Raw genomic sequence first — 20,110 nt, 5'->3', positions numbered from 1 at the left:
GTTGCATGGGTTTCCTGTGAACTCGCTGTTTGATGTTTCTACCTGCTATTGAACATGACTTCTGTCTTAACCCAACTGTCACTCGCTCCCTGTCCCCTTTTATCACTCCGAATGTTCTTGCTTCACCTTTTTTCATCAGTAAATCTACCATCACAGCCATTCCACTCATTCCCTGTTTTAGCAGAGAGAGAGCAAAGGAGAAGTTTGTTGTGGACAGGTTGAGGAGGATTTTTCTGTTGCTCATGTTGAACCTTGGCCAGAGAATGGGATTGTTTTTGGTTGAGAGATTCAAACAGTGTAACCCGTGGTTCAAGGCTCTTGCCAGTTTGATCCTTATGGTCCTGTAGTGTCTTTTTATAGTCTTTGTCTCCACTGAATGTGCAACTCTGCCTGCAAACAATCCACACATTTACTGACGTTCTATTTTCTGTGTTATGACTTGATTAATTTTTTTTAGTCATTTGACATTTTGGGAAATATATTTGTTTTCTTGCCAATAATTCCGATGTCAAGATTGATAGCCTTCTGTTGGCTAGTTTAGCTTAGCAAAATAAATCTCCTTCACACATGCTCTGCTTTCTGCTAATCTGACAAGAACTGAATGTGTCGGCTTCATGTCTGAATGAGTAACTGCTCATTTTTCTGTAGATATTGCATCAGCAATCCTACTTGGTCAGATCTAGTAGCATTTCTGTATCACTTTTAGCATGGCACTAGTCTAAGCTGGACCGTCAAGGTAATGGGTAAGTCATGTACTTTGAGTTACGTGAAGCAATTCACTCAAAGCTTTTTCCACACTTCAGCACCAATATAGATTCAAAAACATCACAAAGAGCAAAAGATACAGTTTGAAAATCACAAAACGCCTTTCTTATTCACTTTGTTCTACAATTTTATTTCTATTACGAGCTGAAATACCTAGAATAGTACAGCTTTACTGCAATGAAGACAGTCTGTAACAGGTCAGATTCATGAGACACCAAGAAAGAATGAATGTTCTTCAGGTTCTGACAAAGTGTTAACAGGTGCTGAAGTTTAGTTTCTTGCTTCCAGCTGTTTAAAGGAGTCTTTCCTCTAAATTTATTAAATACATGCAGCATAAAAGTGCATCAGGATTCATTTGAGTGTCTGCAAAATGAGAGTAGTAACTTCATTAGCACTTGTAATTTACTGGGTAAATTACAAGTGCTAATGGTTTATCAGCGCATTATTGTGAATGACAAATATCTTACCATGTGTTTGTCTGTCGATGCCTAACACAGTATGGTCTATTTTAAAGCATCTTCAAAGCAAAGCCTTGTCCCGTTATGCTAAGCTAGGCTAATGGGCTGTTGGCTTTTTATTTAGTGGTCAGGCCTGACAGTGCCATTGCACTCTCAGCAAGAAATCATACATGAGCATTTTCCAGTTATTCATTTTCTTTTAGGTTTTGAAACCAATATAATTTCTCTTTAAAAATGTAAAATTACAGCAAATAAGGAAAGGCTTTTAGTTTGAAAGAACCGCAAAGCTTGCTTAAGGAGGATGGAACCATAAGCTAATAACAGATTTTTTTATTTAGGAGACCAGGTTTTGCATTGATTTAAGTTTCATTTTCACTGATTGTTTAATTTCAATTTTCACTCATAGTTAGGTTTAGGCACCAATAATTTGTGCTTAGGTTCAGGAAAAAAGTCCCGATCTGGGTAAAATAGAATCTACAAGAAAATAAATGGCAAAGATGCAGTCTGTCAGTTAGAAACATTCTGTTTTAGTCTGACAGAACATACATCAAATTCAATATAATGTATAATTAAGAGTGTAGTTAAGCTGTATAAGAATGTAATTTTCTGGGAGACAGCGAGGCCTTTAGGTAACCTCCAGTGATACTTACTTGTGAATCTTTTCACTTGAATTTACACAGATATTCTTGTTTTCAAAGCAGGCATTAGCATTTAATTTTTTCTTATTATAAAGAACACAATTTTCTTTCAAGCATACCACCTTAGGTACTCCTATATCTTCTTTTAGTGTATAATTTGAGTCATATAACTCCAATATATATTTTCACTCAAGCAGTAAATTACATTGTTTAGTTATCAAAGGCTTTGTGTAATTACATTTGTGCAATTCAAGATGACAGGGCTGATAGTGTCTGCATAAGACGCTGGCATACATAATCACATGGCAAAATCCCATTAGGGAGAATGGAGGCCATTATTATGGAAATGACCTTTGGGTGACAAGAAATCAGTGGGATAAAAGACTATGTAATCCTGACAAAGACGTTGTCTGAAGCTGCTCTCTCTTTATTTTCCCGTGTGCAAATTGAGAAATTTAGTGTTTTATGGTTTTGTAGTTTCATGCTTTTCTGCACAACAAACCAGCTGGTCATGTTCAGGAGTGACATTTGTGCGTTGTTAATTTCACAATGCTTTTCTAGTAGTTTGACAGTGTTGTTAACTGTAGTAGGGGCTGAAATAGCAGAAGAAGAACTGAAGTGTGTGTTTTTGTTTCTTTCTTTTTTCTTTTTTTTTGCTGTGGCACCTTCATTGAGAGAGCAGAGTCACCTTGGGATTACTGGAGTGTCAAGCTGAATCTCAGTCTGTTTGTTTTGAGCCACGCTTTGATACTCTCACACTAAAGAGGCAGCTTCATAAATTCACATTGTGTCAAATAAATCAATAGATCCCATTAACTGAGGAAGTTGTGTAGTGCAGTACTTGAGGGACCGAGGCCCCCCTTGTTTAGGCATTTCTCCAGCAAAGGCGATGGCAGAGGAATGTAAGGTTGGCTGTTGATCCACACAGACAGCTCCAGCAGTTGAAGTGGTTTGGCTGACTGGTCTCAGTTGGTCTTTAGCGCTGTCTCCTCTGTGCTGCCAGCCTGGTACTTCAGCTGAACAGGAAGAAGGAATTTGCTTGGACATTCACAGCCTTAGAAGCCCACAGCGCCAACCTCCTGGTCAATCAGGTTGTTGTTCTCATGAGACTTAAGGTTGTTAGTATTGTAGTTTTTTACCTTTGATAATTGTCTAAGAGGATAAAAATAGGAGATACTTTATTTCCCATTAAATGTCCTTTGCAAAAATTGACAATTGTCTTTAGACACAGGGCTGCTAGTATATTCATTGTTTAATTTATTGATTAACTCCTCCATTCATTTTCTTGAATGTCTGACCAACAGTCCAAATACAAAGACACTTGATTCATCAGGAATATAATAATACAAACCAAACCAAAAAACAAAAGACAATTACAGCCATTTAAAACGCTGGTACCAGTTAATATTTGACATTGTATCTCATTAAGTGCCATGGTACCAGAATAGCTGCTTGTTGATTTCTGTAATACCCTTTCAGCATATTGCATTTCAGATGGCCTGAGATGAAACTAGACTTCTTTAACTTCTCTTGACTGTTGTTAGGCTTTAGAAAATGTAGCCCATGCCTGGAGACTTCACAGAAATGGTGTCGTTCATCAAATCTGCAATAATCCTGGATGAAAAGTTGCTGTTCTAGCATTGACTAGAAATGACTGAACTGCAAAGTAACTCAGAAAAAGTCAAATCATCATTATGTATATAGCACATTTGAAACGGCTGTTGAGTCAAAGAGCTTTCAAGTAGAGACGTAAGACTGGTCTTGCAAATTTACCTGTAAGTTATAAAAAATGAGGGTTAAGACCCCACAGTGTGATTAATGATGTGGATACACCTTTAAAAAATATGGTTAAAACGCTACAAAATTATATCAAATTATGTGAAATACAGATTAAAGAATCAAAAAGAGAGTCTGACAGTAAACACAACATAAGTGTACTGTAACATCTAAATGCGTTGTAGTGGTCCGCTCAGTTGAGTAATTAAACCTAGCATACAAGCTTCACCCCAACCCAGATGGAGCAATCCACCGGTTTCTGGTAAATAACCACAGCCTCAGATTTAGAGGTGCTGACTCTTATACCGGACGCTTCACATTCGGCTGCAAACCACCATAGTGCACGCTGAAGGTCACGGCTTGATGAAGCCAACAGAGCAATGTCATCTGCAAAAGCAGAGTGTGCTGAATGTTGAAAAGTAGAACGGTCTTCTCTTCACTGTAGTTGAAGGTTCATGGCTCCAGTTGTGGCAGATTCAGTTTTATGTTTATTTTCATGTTTACTATCAAGCTTGCATTATGTCTGAAGCCCATGTATATGCCCTTGAAGGCTCTAAAAATACTGAAGGCCCTAAAATTTAAATCTTGATATTCCATGCATTTAAGGAATCACACACATAGTTTATTATTAATTTAGTGATATTGCTCAAAGCAACTCACTTTTTTGTCTTACACAAAAACTTAGAAATATAGCAACTATAGACACTAGTGGCTATTTTTGAAAATACGTAAGAACGTAAGGGGTTTTCCTTGCAGTCTTTTGGAGAGTCAAATACCAGAAAGCTGAAAAATGTTTGTTGCAGCTTCCTGAAGCCAAAGCTGATTAAACCTTTAAACACTTTTTTGAATTAATTTGCTGTTGATAGACTAATGCACACACACGCCTAAGCACAATTCCCTCTTTAACATAGTCCATTTTCATGAACGCAAAATATCAGGACTGCCTGGAGGAAGTTTCTTTAAATTTGGTGCTAATCTTCATTTAGACTCTATGATAAACTGATAAGAATTTGATGGCCAAAGATCAACGCAACCTTAGAAAATATATTTTAGCTCTAAATCAAGAATTCATTCAGTAATTATGGCTAAATTTGACACAAATGTGAAACAGGATAAAATGATGAAGTTCTGGCATATTATATGTAAATGATGCAGGTCATGTTTTGACAGACATGGATGTAACTTGACTGGTTGGCGACGGCATACATCCTTGATCTATAATTTGATTTTACGAGGGTTAATCAAAAAGCCATGAGGCTGTGCATAATATTTGATGAGTAGGGTGGGTGGGGGGCAACAGTTGTGGTGTTGTCGTCACACAAGCAATTTGTAATCACCACACTGGAGCACTAACTTGTCTTTGCGTCACAGTTCAGGTTGTTTGTGCTGAAATGTTCTCCCTCAGATATCTCAGGACGTTCCAGTAGAACCCTGCATTCTGACCCTGGAGGATGGTGCACATGAATTTTGACGAAGCAGTTATGCAGTCAAGGCCAACACACACAAAAAAAACTTGCCAACCAGATTCAATTTGTTTGCTTCTTATGCAAGGTAAAGATGAACATAAAGATCCCCAATTCCTCTTTCTGAGATTTTAAGTTGTTTTCCAAAGCACAGCACAGTTCCACAAAGCGTGGACAAGAAGTGCTCTCCTACACTTCCAACACCTACTGTCATCAGCTAGACCCATTTGTTTGGTTCTACTGGTGTAAAATAAACTCTGTGAGCAATCTTATGTAACTTACTTTTGCTCTCTAATGTATTACCCATTTTTAGAGATGATATGAGCCCAGGTTTCTCTATTCATGCCCTCCTCCAAGTCCCTCTGCTGTAATAGTCTGAGATTTTCACACTTCACTTGATTCTTGTTCGTGAGGGTTTCCCATCACATCAGAAATGACTAGAAAGTGAAGATAACGTCCTCACATTGCTACAGGTTTCAGCTTTGACACATGGATGGCTCTTGAAATGTCGAGGAAATAAGGTCTTTCTATGATATCTAATCTTTGCTCAATGTCACTGTATATAAGAGGCATGTTGATGACTCAGTTTGGAGCTGCTCTCATCGGGATATTGCCTTAAAGAACATATGTAAAACTGCTGCTCACCTTGTGTAATGAAGTGAAAATAAAATGTTTACAGCCAAATGTTATGGCATTTTCATGAAATTAGATTGTTCACAGGAGAGAATGACAGGAAGATGAAAGAGAATAGGGCATGACGTGTGCTGTGGTTGTGAGCCAGGCTCAAAGCTACACTGCTGTGAGTACATGGCATGCTTCCCAGCCTACCGACTAGCAGAGCATGCTGCAGAGGATCGTATTAATTCCATGAGTGGAGTTGAACATATTTTTGGTTTTTGGAAAATGACACTAAGAGGTTTTATTGCTATAAATGTGGCCTCTCTTCTTACCCTGATGCATTCATCACTTCGAAATGGGTAAATCTGGAGTCCTTGGACCACATGACCAACCACATTTGTTCCTTTAAGATGATGGTTCGCCACTATCCTTCCAGGTTTTTGTCATGTGTTGGACAATTTTTAACCAGATTTTAGCAGTTTCAAAAATCTCCTTGTTTTCTTTCTTTAATGCGGGCCAATAATTTGACCTTTCGGAGACAGATTACCATCCTTTCCATGAACACAGGATATGTCTTCCAAAGTGGTTGTTTAAGAAATGAGAAACTCCTCACTGCATCAGCTAGGGTTAGAGAAGTTATGGCCTGCTGAAACATATTCGTCACTGCAGTAATTATCCAGTGGAAGGCTCTTACCTATTTGCTTAATTAAATCCAGGCGGTGACTTTTTATTTGGCCAGGCAGTGTGTGTGTGTTTATATATATATATATATATATATATATATATCTTCACACATTTAAAAGTTAGATATAGGGCTCTCTTGAACTGGATTGTGTTGCTATGCAGATGTACTGAATAAAATACAGATTTATCTTTAGCATCGAAAGAGTTTCATTCAAACGTCATTATGTTCACAAGATGAGTTGCTCAGTAGAAACTGCTGGTGCTGAAAGAAAAAAACACAGTTTGTGAAGTTTGTGAAAAGAATGTTAGTAAATCAAAGGGCTTCACAAAACACGACTGAGTTTGTTTTCTGTTGGAACGGAATAGATATGGAACGGAGCACAATGATCATGATGCTCTTCATAAATCTCATTTACCAAACTGAAAAATGAGGTGAGTGTATCGGGGAAAATACCAGACAGGGTTAGTAAAGGCTCATAGCAGATTGATCTGTGCATACAGCTTAACTGTATTAAGGCTCGTAATCCCTGTAAATATCTTTAGGCAAGGCAAAGTCAGCCTTTTAACATTGACTAAATGAAGTAAATAGAAGCAAATACAGTTTTAAAACCGACCTCTCTGCTGAACCCTGTACATATGTATATGTACAGAAATATACATATATAAATAAACACACACACACAGATATAGAATATATGTATATATATATATTCTATGTGTGTGTGTGTGTTTAAATATGTATATTTCTGTACATATGTATGTGTAGAGAAATATACATCTATAAACACACACACACATATAGAATATATATATATAAAGAGAGAGAGAGAGAGAGAGAGGGAGGCGAGTTGTGTGAGTTGGCTGCTAATGAGGCTTGCACACTTTTAACCGAGATATTTTGATGGTTTTGCCACCCTGCCGTTTGGGGGTAACAGTGAAGTTCGCTTTAAATGTAGAGCGTCTGTTCCCTTTTCGAACCTCCAACACCACAACAGATGGGGAGAATATGGAGCTCGGAAGGTTTTACCTCAGAGGTGGTAACAGTGAAGCCACTCATTAACACTGAATTTACCACTTCGTTAGCAATGCAGCTTCCTGTAGAGAGCGACCAGCCCTGGATGTCAGATCCATTGAGCATACATTTTACACGGAGTCAGTTGTGGACAGCATAGTGTAATCTGATATAAAATCTAACCTGCACATTTTGAAATAAAATCCCATTTAGTAATACTGTAAATATTTATTTCATTAGTTTGTACAATTTTTTATGAAATAAAAAAGAATGATTGTGTCCTAAATTCAACAACTCTTCTATGAATTTGCATGTGAATGTGCAAAAGTGTATATTTTCTTTGTGTACGTCTGCGTTTTACACAAGATTGTGTGTCTGCCAATTTGTCAGGATTCAGGTAACAACGGTCTCATGCTGTGATCTGTGTTGGCACCATCACAGAGTGATAAGACGCAATAGGATCTCACTGGAGGTGTACTTTGTTCCCATGGAAATTGGTCAATTTTAGCAGACGACTGAGAACTTTAGGCGGAGAAGCAGGAAGGTTGTATCCCAGAGGTACGCTCACATAATTAAGCATCCTCGCCAGGGTATTCAAGGCTAACAGCAGGGTTTGTTGTGAATAGAGGTGGCGAAAGAGGGTGTTGGAAAATCATAATGCAGCACAGAATAATACCAGTCTCATTTTGCGGAGCGGTGGGAATAGCTTAAAAACAATTTTTTGAACAGTCATAGATATAGTCAGTGTATGGAAAGAAGCAACAAAATTTTATTATACCCGTTGTGCATCAGTGTCTGATTTTGTAATTTACATCTGCAATATGGATGCAATTCGTTCTTGAAAGAAAAGACATTTCATGCTTGTAAGACATGGCCTGCTTCTTTTGGAATGCTGGAATTGTTCTTGCTAATTTTGTGTTATTGTTTTATATTTCAGAAAGTATTTCTACAATGTCTGTTCTGAAGCCAAATGCACTAGAGGACAAAGACGTGGAATCTGTGTCTGACAGCCGAGGTCGTACTCAGGAGCCATTACAGAGTCACACATTCTCCCTGAAGAACAATGCTGCAGGTCTGTCCTCAGATGAACACGAAAACCCTTTAAATGGAACCCAGCCGAATCCATTTGTATACAGCAGTGTCCCTGCTGTTCCCCATGCAGGCAATTCATTGCCTTCAGGAGCACTTGTTAATGGACCTGGTTCACACCCCACCTCAGAGGTACACTGTGTCCTGAACAAAGGCACTGTTTTATCCAACAGTGTCCTGGATGCCGTGTGGCAAGCGGAGAAGGACACGAGCCCCGAGGTGTTACCACCACCTAGTGAGCTTCAATCAGACGCTTGGAAGAACACAGCAGGGCCCATCGTAAAAACACTGGCCACACAGCCAGGTGTCAACACGCCACTGTCTCACTCGGAGGAGAATGAGTCTAAACTGGCCTATTCCACACTGTCAGGTGACAGTGCAGAGCAAATGCACATTAGCCAATCTTTGACAAAACAGACAATAAAAACAAGATCTCCACGGGACGTGGAATGGTCAGGAACCTCGTCGGATGATTATGATAATACTGAAGTAATCAGATGGGATTCAGCAAGAGAGTGCTTTTTGCACAATGACAGAAGGCTGGAGACCACAGTGATGCACCGAAGAGACGGGAAGCACAATACGCACACAAATAGCACGTCAGGCTGTCTGGAAAAGGTTAACAACAGCCACAGACGTTTCTGCAGTGGTAATGATGTTGAAAATGTTGACACTGGAAACAAAGATGAATCTTTGGATACACAATCTGGTATTAAATATTCAGTTATGCCATTCAAAGACCTTTCTAGGAACATAGCTTTAGACTCCGAGCACCATAGCACAGCACAGGAAGGCTATAATGAGGAAAATGACCCTGAAGATGAAAACAGTGTTAGTCCAAAAGTGGAACAGTTGAAGGCAGAGCAACTTGAACACGATCCACTTTTCTTTTCATGCACAATATGCAATGTTAATTTCAAGGAAAAAAGACATTTCCATAGACATATGATGTATCATTTAGGCAAGCATAATCAGGTGAACAGTGAGAATGTTTCACGGCCCTTTATATGCAGGGAGTGTGGGCGTTTGTTCTGTGATAGCAACTCCCTCATGAGGCACATCATTATTCACCAAGACAGGCTGGAAGAACTTATGGAGGAAATCAAAGGTCTCAAAAGCACAGAATTACCAGACAGGGCCACCGCAGTGCAGCGCCCTCAGTGCATATTTGGTTGTAACTGCCCAAAAATCTTCGTCCAGCACGCTAAAACACATGATAATCTGACGCACTACTACGTCTGTGAGGAGTGTAACTACATCACACTGACACAGCAGGCACTTGAAGCGCACTTACATGTCGCACACCTCAACGAACACCAGCCCCAGTGTAGAAAAATGACTCATACTAATGATGCAGAGGGAGAGGACCACGTTCAGGTGCAGTGCAAAATGGGTTTTTTCGCTACCGGAGACAAAGTACGATTGGAGAGGCATTCTGAGCCAAAGCAGGAGCCGTCACAGTGTGGTGATTCTAAAAACTCTGCTGACCAGTCCAAACGTACAATCTTTAAACCAAATCTGTTTGAAGAAAAAGCTTGCTTCACCTGCAGTTCCAGTAAAAAAGATGACATTTACATTCAATCCAGTGACAAAACCATTCAGTTTAGTCGCAGTGCCGGCCACACCAACACCACACTCTTACCATCTTTGTGGAAGATCGATAAGCATGGAAAATTACTCCCGCAGCCAGCAGAAAAATTGGATGTGGCAAGTGATCTCACCTGTGCAGAAGAGGATGCTAAAAACAATGACAGCGAGGTTTTTGGCAACACAGAGCAGGAAAACTGTCCTGCAGCTGCTGATTTTTTAGCCAGGAAGCTTAAATTAGACCAGATGTTCTGTCAGGGAAGCAAAAAGCACCCAGGAAGCGGGAGTTTGCAAGTGCAAGCAAACCAAAATTCTCCATCAAAGCGAAAAATGTCAACACCTTTGCATAACACCACAGAAAATATGAATGGTAATATATTGCCTAGGCTTAGCCAGAGGCTTAAGAAACAGTGTGCGGATAGGGAGTTAGATAAAGGCTGTGAGGGCAGCGATACCTTCAGAGATGACACCAGCGAAGCTACAGGCGGCTTCTTGGAAAGCAGGAAGAATGAAACGAACCCGTATGCTCGGAGGTACTTCAGAAGGAGGCAGAGCTTTTCAGCCAAACACCAAAGCCTCCACACACTGGAGGATGAGGAGGATGAGGATGATGGAGCTGAGGACTGCAGCGACATAGAGCAGCTCATAATCAAGGAGGAGTACATCGAAACAACAGTGTGTGATGATCCTCCACAGCCGCCTGCTGCATCTCCAGGTGACAGCTGTGGTATTTTCCCCACACCAGGGGTAGAACACAAGACCTGTCCTTACTGCCCTGCCATGTTTGAGTCTGGAGTGGGTCTGTCCAATCACGTGCGAGGACACCTTCACCGAGTCGGCCTGAGCTATAACGCTCGGCACATGGTTTCACCAGAGCAAGTGGCGCTGAGGGACTGTCAGCCACGAGTCCGCAGAAGGATATCTACTGGCATAAGGAAAATGAGAAAAGGTGAGAGTTTTCCTGTAACTGTTGTAATAATTGAAGTACTAGCAGATCAAATGGACTGTCTGCTGATGCTGTCTTCCAAACAGCCTTTGCTCTGTTAGAGCTTAGCAGTAGAGCTAAGGTTTGTAAAATGTAACATTTCTCACCATGCCAAAGTGATGTATGTGGAGGGACAATCAGCATTTAAAGGTCCCACATGGTGAAAATACATTGTCACTCTCTTTTATATCTTAAAATCTTTAATGCATGAAATAATGCTGTGAGAACACAAATTCTCTAAATACTGCAAGACTTTTAGGCCCCCTCAACTACATGGTGTCTCAGCTTCACATGTCTGTCAGTATATTAACCAGTTTCTACACAGAAACTGAAGAATCAACAGTCATTGAGCTCCAACTAGTGTATAATTGTATACACTGCCTTAAACACTAGCTTGTTGTTGTTTTTTGTATTATTATTATTTCAGTTAATGCAGCAGATCTTATTTTATGTTCCAGCCGTTAAGCCAGAAACCCGTGGAGAGCACACTTGTCCCCTGTGCTGGGGCTGGTTTGATACGAAGACTGGCCTCTCCAACCATGTGAGGGGACACCTGAAACGAATAGGTGGAAGTGTTACGAGCAGCAGTAAGTCCCCGCTGTGCATCCTAAAGGACCTGCTAAAGGACAAAAAGGAACATCGGAACATCCTCCAGGTCCTCAACAAGAGCCGGCTCCCCTCACAACCTTCAGCTTCTCAGAAGTTCATCAGCAGCAATGACTTTTTCCTGACAGCCATCCCAGTAAAAGTCCAGTGTGGAACAAGGAGTCCATATCCTGTATTGAACAGCTTTGTACCAAAGCAGGAGCCAAACACCTTCTCAGATAGGGAGGAGCTACAGATAGAAGCACAAAGAGACTCTAAGGCCTCCTCAAGCACTTTAGTCCAACTGCTCAGAGCAAAACAGGAAAGTAAGGAGCTGGCAGTGAGAAACAACCAGGACACCTATGCAACCAAGACGATTTGTGATATGACCAAAGATTACAAGGAGGAGACAAAGATGACCAGTGTGGAGTCAAACTGGACTCATGGTATGTCTTGAGCTCTGGGTTTGAATACAGTTTTATTTTTGAACAGTATTTTTTTTAGGTTATTTGGGTGGTTTTGAATATTTTAACCAGGTAATCGTACGGTTTCCAGTAACTTAAACCAATCATCCCCAACGTTTAAATACAGACAAGCAAACTGAATATCAGAAATCATCTTGTTACAGCATAATATTGTGAATTTTTGAAACAGTGGTTCATGTGGATGCTACTTCGACACCACCCACCTAAACATTGTTCCAGACCAAGTACATTTCCCCATGGCAACAGCCCTCTCTGACAGCAGGACAGTTGATTCAGCCATACCACAAAAATTGATCTGCAAAACGACTAAGAGCCCAAGGTGTTGACCCCTCCTCCAGATCATAATCCAACTGAACGTCTGCGGGAGGCATCTAAATAAAGTCAGATCAATGGAGGCGTCATCCTACAGACCACATCACTATTTTTCAGTTAATTATCAATATAGCAGTAGCAGCTGGAGGCTCTTGGCACTGGAATATCTCTAGTTTAATGTGCCAGGTGTTCGACATGCAATTATAAAATGTTGCTCCTCTACGTCTTTAATCCTATTTTTCTCATTGCCCTTATTTTAAAAAGCTTCATGATTTTGGGGTGTGGGTGGTGGTTAGCTGAAGCAGGGCATTGCATGATGGCATGCTAGAAAAATCTAAATTTTTACTCCGGTCATTCTAAAAAAGTAGAAAAAAACACTGTCTAAATTCTCAGCAGCTTCTTGAATGTAAATATTTGTGGTTGTTTTTCTCCTTTATGACAGTCAAATCTGAATATCTTGTTGTGAACAAGACATTTGAGGAAGCACCGACAGTTTTCTAGAGCAAACCAATTAGTCAAGAAAACAATCAACATATTAAGTAACAATGAAAATAATTACCATTACTTGAAGCTTTGTTTGACACTGACAAAGGTTGAAAATGCAAAAATTTGCGCTTTGTTTTTTTTTCAGCACTGTTCAGTTGCAATAATGTGCAATTCACTGAACAAAGATTGTTGCTGGGTCTCCCGATTTTAATCAATATTTTATCACACATTTACAGCCCCTCAGCACAGATAGCGTGTTTACTGCAGGCAGAAACCAGTTTAAACTATGTGACAATAGTTCACAATCATTTCATTTGCAGGGAAAGACACGTTCTGTAGATAGAATGTCGCCAAAGTGCTTTTGAAGTTCGTATTAAAAAGTCATGAGATCCTCTTGATGTTGAGTTGGAAGCCCATCATCCATGTTTGCACAATTTTGTTTAATGTCTGTCCAAATCAAGCTTCTAGTCAGGTACCAAGAAGGATGTTGTTAAAGATTTCAAATCAGATTGCTCTTTGTTGAGTTCTATTTTAAACTAAGTTTCTTTATCATTGTGTTCCAGTGGCAGCTGCTGCCAAATGTGTCTTCCTGCTGCGTGTCCCGTCCTGAAGAATGACTTGATGCCAATTTGTTGTTTACTATCAGGGTGACGATGAAAACACATTTGCAGCACTGAGTTGTAGTTTTCATATATCATCTCCAGCTCAAGATGAGTCACAGATTAGTCATTTAATTAACAAAATAATGGATTAATTCTATTCCTTAGACACTTTTGTATGACTGGCTTATTGTTCTTTGAAAAGTTAAATCTGGTTCTTTAAATTTGCAAAGATCATTTAGGAGAGCTACTTAACCATCCCAGTTGTCAATATTTGTTAACAGGCAGCAGCACCCAGCAGCATTATTGTCAGTTTTCTATCACAGAATACGCAGATCTGTGATTTTTTTTTTTTTCATGTGTGCGCAGTTTATGAATCCTCCGTGACTCTCGTGAGGTGGTGTGTTGTATGTGAAAATGGCCCCCCTGAAGACACAAGATTGTGTTAAACTTTACCAGTAACACTTTGCGAACAGGAGAGTGCAAATCAGATACTTAGAATGAAACCAGGTGACAGAAGACTGGAGCACACACTGGGAGTAACAGTCTGGATAATAAAATTACTGCATGAACTCAAACACTGTTCAGCAAAGCTTCTCCTACAAACTGGAGATGTCAGGCGAAGATCTGATGGCCCAGAAAACCTCATTTCCAATCAAATGTTCCATTGAAGATTAAATTGAAAATTGAAATGAAAGTTAAAATAGCATTCACTGTTGAAAAGACAAACAACAACAATGACAAAAAGGCGATATTCCATCAGCTGGAACACCAAATAATATATTCAAAATTGCTTTAAAAAAGCATGAAAAATTCTCATTATTCCCTAAACGTAATGCGTTTTCAAGTCTTCTATTCGGACATTTATTTTTTGGCTTTTCAGCGTTTAATGTAGTTTCTATGTGTAGAAACAATTGACTTATCAAAAGTAATATATAATTTGATCTGAAATTTGTATTGTGGAACATACAAGATATTTCTCATTTAGCAATCAAATTTATGCCACAGTATTGAGCCAATGCTTGTTTTTCTGTTGATTGTCACTAGTTCAAAAGCTGATTGCAATTAAGGATTTTAAAAATGTGGTGAAGGGTATGGAGGCAGAATTCATTGGAGTATGTAGCTGCTGTCCTTCACAGCCAATTAGGTTTCCTCCTGTTTAGGCTTTCTTTTGTAAATTCTTGCTGTATATTTTATAATGTATGTGTTTTTAATGTATTCTGTGTGTAACTAACTTGGTGCTGCTGCTGATGTTTATTTTCTGTATTATTATTATTATTATTATTATTTTTACACAGTTGCTTTTAAATGTGTCTTTCAGAGGATTCAAAGAAGATTTGTGTTGAGTGTAACACCTTCCCCACTGCTGCCCAGCTTCCTGGTCATCTTGGAGCATATGCACACAGGAAGAGGATAGCCATTATTGACGATCCAGGTAAGGTTTGTGGAAGCAAGTTAGGATCATGTGTTCTGCTCGTGTAAACATTATATTAAGCAGTCTGTCATTCTGACTTGCCTCTTAATTTACCAAATACACTTAAAAAGGTGTTTGTGTGTGTATGGGATTATTTAGTTATGCTTCCTCACAGTGATAACTTGATATCCTCCCCCAGATAAAGCCGAGTGGTGTTTTGTTTTCCAGGCTATGATTATAAGCAGAAGAAACCAACACCAAGGCCTGGACTGAAAAGGAAGATTTCACCCTCCTTGAACGCTGAGATATACACACTCACCTGCAGGTACAAGAACGAAAGGTTTCACATGAAACTGAGTGAAGACTAAAGTGAGACATCTTTTTACCCAGTAACTGATTTCATACATAGGGTATACAACAGTGAGTACACAGCTATGCAGTGTCGCATAGATGTCCATTGATTCAAAACTGATTACTTCTAAGTTGAACAGTAGAGTATTTGCTCTGATGCAGACGTAAAACTAACAATTTTGATATCTAAAATTCAGGCCCTACGGTCGGAACGCAGTGCAACAAAAGCCATTAATGAGATTTAAATCCTTCTTTTTTTCATTACTTTATATGTTCTTCTCTGCACAGAAGTTACATTTTTGGTGAGATGTTCTGCCATTCTTCAGAAGCTTTTTTTTTACAGCTCTTCTTTGCTGGAGGGCTTGTGTTGCTCTACCTTTGTCTTCAAAATACCTGAAAGGTGTCCTATTGGATTCAAATCAGGAAACATACGTGTCCAGGTCATAGTTTTCACTTTGTTCTTATTTAGAAACCCTTGTGTGATTTTGGCAGTGTGCTTCGCATTGTTATGAAAGAATATTTCTCTTCTGCCACACAGTATTTTGGTATTTCCACAGGTATTCATGGTGCATCTATAAATGTCATCTCCCCAGCACCTTTTGCACTCATGCAACCCTTATTATCTCACACACACCTCTGTGCTTCATTGTCAGGACTGTGCATTCGCTGTGGTGTTCCTGGCCAGACTCAGGCCAAAAAGGTGGAACTCATATGAGCTGAACACATTTATCTTGGTCTCATCTGATCAAAGACGGTGCTTCAGATGTTCATTAGGCTTCTTTTCATGTTTTTCGCAAAGTTTAATCTTGTAGTTTTGTGCCAAAAAAAACAAGCAGAGGTGTTTTTTCTTTCTTTTGGATGGTGTCCACAGAGGTTGATGTTAGACACTGTCCTTCACACTGTCTAAGCTGTCGCCTAAACTCCAGTTTCCTTAGAGAACCCTTGTACCAAGTCTGAAGCAGCTGTCTTTCTATTTGTCAGAGCCAGACTGTGAAAGTAGCACACTGTATGTGGCACTGATTAGTGGTACTATGGCTCGAGATTTAACTACCTGCACTGAACACTGCGTTTACATGAGAAGAAATGTTTTCGGTGTAGAACGTTTAAATGCTTGTCTCTCATTTTGTATTTCTGCAGATTTTGTGACCTCGTCTTCCAGGGTCCTTTGTCCATCCAGGAGGACTGGATCAAGCATCTACAGCGACACCTTCTGCACACCAGCGTTCCCCACTCAGGGACAGGGATGGTCGAGGTTTTGGGTCTTCATCACAAAATTCAAATCAGCATGTCTCCTGAGCATCCAGAACCTGAGTAGAGTTTAACCCACTAGAACTCCCAGTTGCCTCTTGAATTTGCACACTATTTATATGCATAGGCTACGACTACACAGCTCTTTATGGAAATATGTAATAGTTAATCTAGACTACTTAATAATAGTGTATATTATTGGATCTCTCTATATAAGCAAAAATGTTATTATAGAATATTTTAATGCTACGCTTTGCCTTATCAACTTAGCTATACAGGTAAAAGGGTTAATATTTGTTGTGTAAATTATTTACAAAACTTAGTGGTAGCAAAATGACAAACATATAAACATGTATAAGCTGGTCTGTCAGTACAGATTTGCCAAAAATATTTTCTCATATTTTTGTCATGATATAAAGTGCCTTGTTATTATAACAAAGCAACTTCTTTTAACAAAGAAAACTTCTCACAAAATGACAAAAAAATCACAACATTCGACTTTTGTTATGAGAAGCTTTTCATCATAAGAAAAGTTAGAAGGAGCATTGCCACTGCTGAGCTGCAGATATGGACAAGACTTTGCATGTGAATGAATTTCATGTCTTCTCTTGGAGATGAAATCCAGTGTAACACAGCTCTTGTTAAGCAGTGTGCACGGCAGTGTCATTAGTTTGCAGATGCTTTGTAGAGGTTCACCTCTCTGTACCTGCATCAGACAGAGAACCTCCCTTAATCAAAATGATACCCAAGATGTTGTGTTGTATCGGGACAGCTTTTCTATCGTTGTTTGTTCTTCAGTTTAACCTTCAACCGCTCATTATGTTAACAGTTTTTTATAATGAGAGAACTCTCGAAGTATCACAAGCAAAGTTAGAACAACATTTTCTATAATTAGCTCTGTTTCCAAAGGTTCTGTTTTTGGTTCTGGCAGCAGTAAGGGAGTTATCATGAACAACACAATGTTTAAATTCCATGCTAAACCATCTTAAGATCACTGGAACTGAACATGTACATGCTCCTAACCTCATTGCTGCTCTTAAACTTGGTGCTTATTTTCAGGTTAGCACAGAAAGTTTTATATTTTCAGATGGGGCAGCAGCCTGTATGCACTGTGCCGCGATGGCATATCGTTTTAGATTGTTCTCTTGCAATTAGTTTATTTTCTTATTTGGTTGAACTCGTTGCCAAAACATCCAATTCATACTTAACTATTTTGATTAAAACTTTATTAAAATGCTCAAGTATAATATGATATTTGATCTATCTGAATATAATATTTAGAAAGCATAGAAATATAGATTTAGCATATCTATTTTATGCATTTATTTACCTATCTATTTTGAAATAGTCAACTTGTTACTCGAGAGATTTTGAAATTGTAGACATAACACCCTCTGATATACAGTACAATATAGAGTACATGTTAAATTAATAAACAATTTTAGTATAATATACACATATATATCTTACTTATCTACACAGATATTTGTCATATTCTGATACAACTTTTGTAGGTAAATATTTGTATGGAAATCAGCTACATTAATAAATAAATTGCATGATGTGAAAGCACCGCTTTAAATTTAAATTATACTGACTGAGAGCAGCATCTGACCCGGTGTGATGAAATAAATCATCACAGCAGATTTGATGGACTAAACAAACGGTTTAACAAAGGTGTGGATAGTTGAGCAAGGTGAGATTCATCCTGAACAAGAGACTTCATTTGCAGCAGAATGTTGTCCTTCACAAGATGCTGTTGAAAGAAGAAGCTCACAATTTTTCAGTCTTTCTTAGAATGTATGTAAAAAAAGACTCTGCTTGCTGTTTATACTGGTCATGTAATGTTCTCTGGGACAAAAAAAAATCTCTTTCTGTGCAAAAAAGTTGATCTGAAACTGTTACGAGGTCTGATTTGTGTTTCTGTCTCTCTTCTGTGTGTCAGCAGAGAAATTCAGTCTGATGGAGAAAGGACATTTCTTACTAAAAGATCTTCTATTAGTTTCTAAGTTTGCCCTGATTTTTGCACCGGGTGAAGGCTGTAGATGTCCTCCCTCCATTGCTTTAACAGGGAACATATGAGGAAGGCCGGTAGTTCTTAAAAGTTGGAGTATGCAATTCTAATCCAATACACATTTAGTCAAATTGAAAAAACTCATCTCTCCATTATCTGTTAGCTGTGTACAATGGAAAAAATATAAATGTTTGTAGACAGCCCTGGATCTGCAAATGTGTGGGTGGGAGTGGCTTGAACTGATCCACATGACACTATTACAGCATGTCCTGTCCACGTTAGAGCTCATGCACTGACAAGTAGGAGAGGGTCAGTGGAGCGAGAGGGACGTGGTACATCTGGCACATGCTAACTAGCCAAATATGCCAACTAGCCAGCAATGTGCTAACTGGTTAAATATCTTCAATCTTTCTCCAGAATTGCAGACTCCACCTTTATTTTCTGACTTTACCAATGATGTACCTAACCTGAAAGGAGAGAGAAGTCACATGTCTGCATATTCAGAGTTAAGTGAAGAACGCACTGTTATAACAGTTCTCTAATTGTATGGATGTTTTCCTTTTTATTTTACGGATTTGTATTCTGCAGTATTAAATACACAAAACTATCAGTACAGAATTACAAAAGTACAATTTACACTTTTAATATACAATAGAATAAAAACCTTAACCTTTGAATTACCCTGACAGTTTCTTTTTTAAAGAAATATTTTTTGAAACCATCCATCCATCCATCCATCCATCCATCCATCCATCCATCCATCCATCCATCCATCCATCCATCCATCCATCCGTCCATCCGTCCATCCATCCATCCGTCCAGCTTATTTTTAACAGTTTTTTTGGTTACTGAGGCTTGTTCATCAAAGATAATGGACAGCATTTCTGACCATTAGCTTTGTATTCATTAGGATGTATTTTATGACCAAAAACACAGGAAGGACAAGACAATAGTGGCATAAAAATTTTACTCTTACTTCTTTTAATATGAAATGAATAATCCGAACTGTATTCCTACCAGTTATCTATTTTATGTACACTTCTGTTTTGTCTGTATTCAAATCATATTTTCATGCCAATAAATATTGACTTCACCTGTGTTTAGACAGAAAAATGACTTTGCTGCTCCAAACTTCCAGTGGCTGTCAGGCCTGTAGTAATTTATGCTGCAGAGGAAGTGAGATATTTTTTAACAGAATTTTTTGTGTTTGGATACAGATTCTTACTGACAACTCTATTCAAATTCAGACAAGAAAAATGTGAAAACTAGTGGCACTGTTTTGGGTAATCTGTGATGGGAAAATGTACTAGAAGGATAGAGTGACAAAGATCTCTGTACAATACAAACAAACCATGAATTTGTGGTTGGTTTTTATAAAATAGTTTAGGGTTGTTTATCCTGTACTGTAATCTGTTAATCTGCCCTGTAAATTGTGGCATAATCATCCTCTAAACATCACAGCCACTTTAAGATAAAACCAGACTCTTTGTCTTTGATTGCAGAGCGCAGATGCAACTTTTAGCAGCAGCTGAAGTTGCTGT

The 20,110-nt window shown here is 38.9% G+C and overlaps 1 protein-coding gene across 2 annotated transcripts in view; it reads left to right on the top strand.

The window, feature by feature from the left end:
* Positions 1–19,246, top strand: part of znf644b (zinc finger protein 644b) — a 35,822-nt gene extending 16,576 nt beyond the window's left edge. For both annotated transcript variants that reach the window (XM_051947652.1, XM_022221228.2), the window contains exons 3-7: positions 8,352–11,039; positions 11,534–12,106; positions 14,864–14,977; positions 15,185–15,281; positions 16,445–19,246. In XM_051947652.1, the coding sequence (XP_051803612.1) occupies positions 8,366–11,039; positions 11,534–12,106; positions 14,864–14,977; positions 15,185–15,281; positions 16,445–16,622 (3,636 nt within the window). In that variant the 5' untranslated portion in view covers positions 8,352–8,365 and the 3' untranslated portion in view covers positions 16,623–19,246. The remainder of the gene's footprint in view (positions 1–8,351; positions 11,040–11,533; positions 12,107–14,863; positions 14,978–15,184; positions 15,282–16,444) is intronic.
* The last annotated feature ends 864 nt before the right edge of the window (positions 19,247–20,110 follow it).

The sequence above is a fragment of the Acanthochromis polyacanthus genome, chromosome 4 (genome assembly GCF_021347895.1).
Source record: "Acanthochromis polyacanthus isolate Apoly-LR-REF ecotype Palm Island chromosome 4, KAUST_Apoly_ChrSc, whole genome shotgun sequence".
NCBI classification, from domain to species: Eukaryota; Metazoa; Chordata; class Actinopteri; family Pomacentridae; genus Acanthochromis; species Acanthochromis polyacanthus.
This window is presented reverse-complemented; position numbering and strand designations above follow the sequence as displayed.